This window comes from Meleagris gallopavo, chromosome 1 (genome assembly GCF_000146605.3).
Source record: "Meleagris gallopavo isolate NT-WF06-2002-E0010 breed Aviagen turkey brand Nicholas breeding stock chromosome 1, Turkey_5.1, whole genome shotgun sequence".
NCBI lineage: Eukaryota > Metazoa > Chordata > Aves > Galliformes > Phasianidae > Meleagris > Meleagris gallopavo.
Window position 1 is genome coordinate 32,451,372 of NC_015011.2, and position 2,552 is coordinate 32,453,923.

Here is a 2,552-nt window from a genome sequence, read left to right on the forward strand (position 1 = left end):
TTTCCCAAGAGTAAATTCTATGTAAGTAGTTGTTATTGTAATTAATTGGAAATGCAGAAAATGTGTGTACTTCGATTTTTAATTAATTTGAGTGTTTACCCAAGGTTGATACAATTTGATGTAAAACTAAAAATAATAGTAAGAGAACACATGTTTTTAATCTTAGAAAGATCTTTCCTTGCTTTGGATTGGGATCCTGAGTTGAAGAAGAGATACTTTGATGATAGTGCAGCAGAGGTAAGCTTTTCATGTTGCTGCCCTTTCCAGCAATAATAAAATTGAAGTGTAAAAATAGAATTTTCTGTGGCATAGAGATAGTAAAACCATTCAATAGAAGCACTAGGGTATCTTTTTTCCACATTACTGATAGCAAAAGTGATGCCCTAAACAAACTTCATTTACATAAGTGTGTAAGTCAGTAGCAAATCTGAGGCTTAGTAATTTAGTAATAAATCTGAAGCTGTGATACAACTCTTGCTTGAATGGTTTCTGATCAGTTTTTCCATATATAGGAGTTATATAGTAACTCTTTATAGAAAGACGACATCACTAAAATCAGTTTTGTTTCATTTGTTCTCTTAACTCAAGAAATACTTCTCTTTAGGATTTTGAAAAACATGAAAGTGTGGAATATAAGCCTCCCAAAAAGCCTTTTGTGAAATTAAAAGATTGCATTGAGCTGTTCACAACAAAGGAAAAACTAGGTGCTGAAGACCCATGGTAAGGACAAGACATCAAAATTATTCCATTTTGTGGTGTGTTTCTCAAAATGTATTCAAAAACAAATGTAAATACTTTCAGAGATACCTAATTGTTTTTTATGGTCTTTTGAATCTTTCCATCTGTTAAATTTCAAGCATGGTTATATTCTAAAAGTATTTTTTATATCAGTTGATCATACAGCTAGTGTTGTTACCATCTGTGGAAGGTTATGTTAGTATGGGAGATGATTTGTGTATTCAGAATTAGGAGGAAGGGTGAGAATCTTAAGATGCTTTAGTCTGTGAGATGTGATCCACGGTGAATTTATAAATACTATGCCAAATCCAATATGGTGAGTTAAATATTCTTTTCTGAGATGGAAATAAAGTCTATCACTAGATAGAGCTTTTTTTAATGCAAATATACATAACTTGCTTTGCACTGATATATGAAATAGGGATGTGCTTAAACAGATTTGTGGAATGGGAGATATCTGTAATCAGTGGAACCTTTCAAATTCATGTACCAAACATATGCCATTGATTTTTATAGTGATTTGTGGTTCTTCCAAATTCTGAATTAGGAGTGATATCGGAATGTTTACAGTTACAGGATGCTCCTGTAAGGTCATCCTTCTCTGGGGTTTGTCTTAAAGTTTTCCTCAAACACTTGAAGCTGAGATTTCAGTTTGAAGACAGGGTCTGCCACTTTTTCTTTTGTGGGTACTTAGTTTTGTTTACTTCCAAACTTTCATAACCAAAGATTGTCTTTTATTTCGGCAGTAGAGGAGGCTGACTTAAAACTTCTTGTTTTTTTCCAAGTTGGGTACATTATGCAATGGCGGACAGACTTAATTTGAGATACCATATAACTCAAGTACAGTGAAGTGCTTCTATTTTTGTAGCACATTTTAAGCAGAATGTTGAAACAAACAAACAAAAAAAAGCTACTGCTCAGCGCAAGAAGTTGCTTCTGATACATTTGACAAGAAGTCAATCATTGCATCATTTCTTGATATTTCAGGTCTCATCATCACTAATCCAGCACAGGTCTCGGCCTTTTTGGCACTTGTCTAATTACAGAATAGATGTAGAGTTTTTGCAGATTCCAATAATCACTGCTACGTGAATTTAACAGCCAGTGGGATGAGATAGGATATGGATGGATTTGAAAACTGGAACTTGAAAAAAACACAGCTGCATGTTATTTATGGGCTTTCTTACACTCAGTTTTCCTGATCTTAGTCCTCACAAAATGTGAGAAAATTGTGAGAAAAGACTACAGAGATTATAGGTGAAGAGAGGGAGGGAGCTGCTACTGATGTGTTTAAAATACTGTTGAACTCTACTGTGAACCTGCTTCGAGTAGCACCTTATGTTTTAAACTAGAAGAGAGATCAATGGCACTTGTAATAGAGGATGAAATGTGTGTGTAAACTTTTGCTAATTGAGTTTTTTCCCTTGTTATTGGCTTTCCCTATGGCGGTGTATTTTTTCATGCAGTTTCAAAATTTTATTTTATTTATTTATTTTTTCTTTTAGGTATTGTCCAAACTGTAAAGAACATCAGCAAGCTACCAAAAAGTTAGACTTGTGGTCACTTCCCCCAGTACTGGTAGTTCATCTAAAACGCTTTTCCTATAGCAGATACATGAGGGACAAGTTGGACACATTGGTTGGCTTTCCAATAAAGTAAGAAACCAAAGTATTTTGGTGCTAGAAGTGTAATGCATGACTGGGACATACGTTTAATCCAACAATTATGTAGAGTGGTTCTATTCTTGGATTCCTTGCATGGAGCTGATAAATACAGATGACAATATTTTATAGGTAAAGAGAATGAGTGCTTCA

General features: G+C 34.2%; 1 protein-coding gene across 4 annotated transcripts in view; it reads left to right on the top strand.

Moving 5' to 3' along the window:
- The window catches only part of USP15 (ubiquitin specific peptidase 15), a 64,273-nt gene that overhangs the window by 58,527 nt on the left and 3,194 nt on the right, over nucleotides 1–2,552 (top strand). For 3 of the 4 annotated variants that reach the window (XM_003202039.4, XM_019612954.2, XM_010707672.3), the window contains 3 exons: nucleotides 167–237; nucleotides 605–720; nucleotides 2,244–2,393. In XM_003202039.4, coding sequence (XP_003202087.1) covers nucleotides 167–237; nucleotides 605–720; nucleotides 2,244–2,393 — 337 coding nt within the window. Of the gene's footprint in view, nucleotides 1–166; nucleotides 238–588; nucleotides 721–2,243; nucleotides 2,394–2,552 lie in introns of those variants that run through there. The other variant, XM_031553478.1, reaches the window with a different exon arrangement.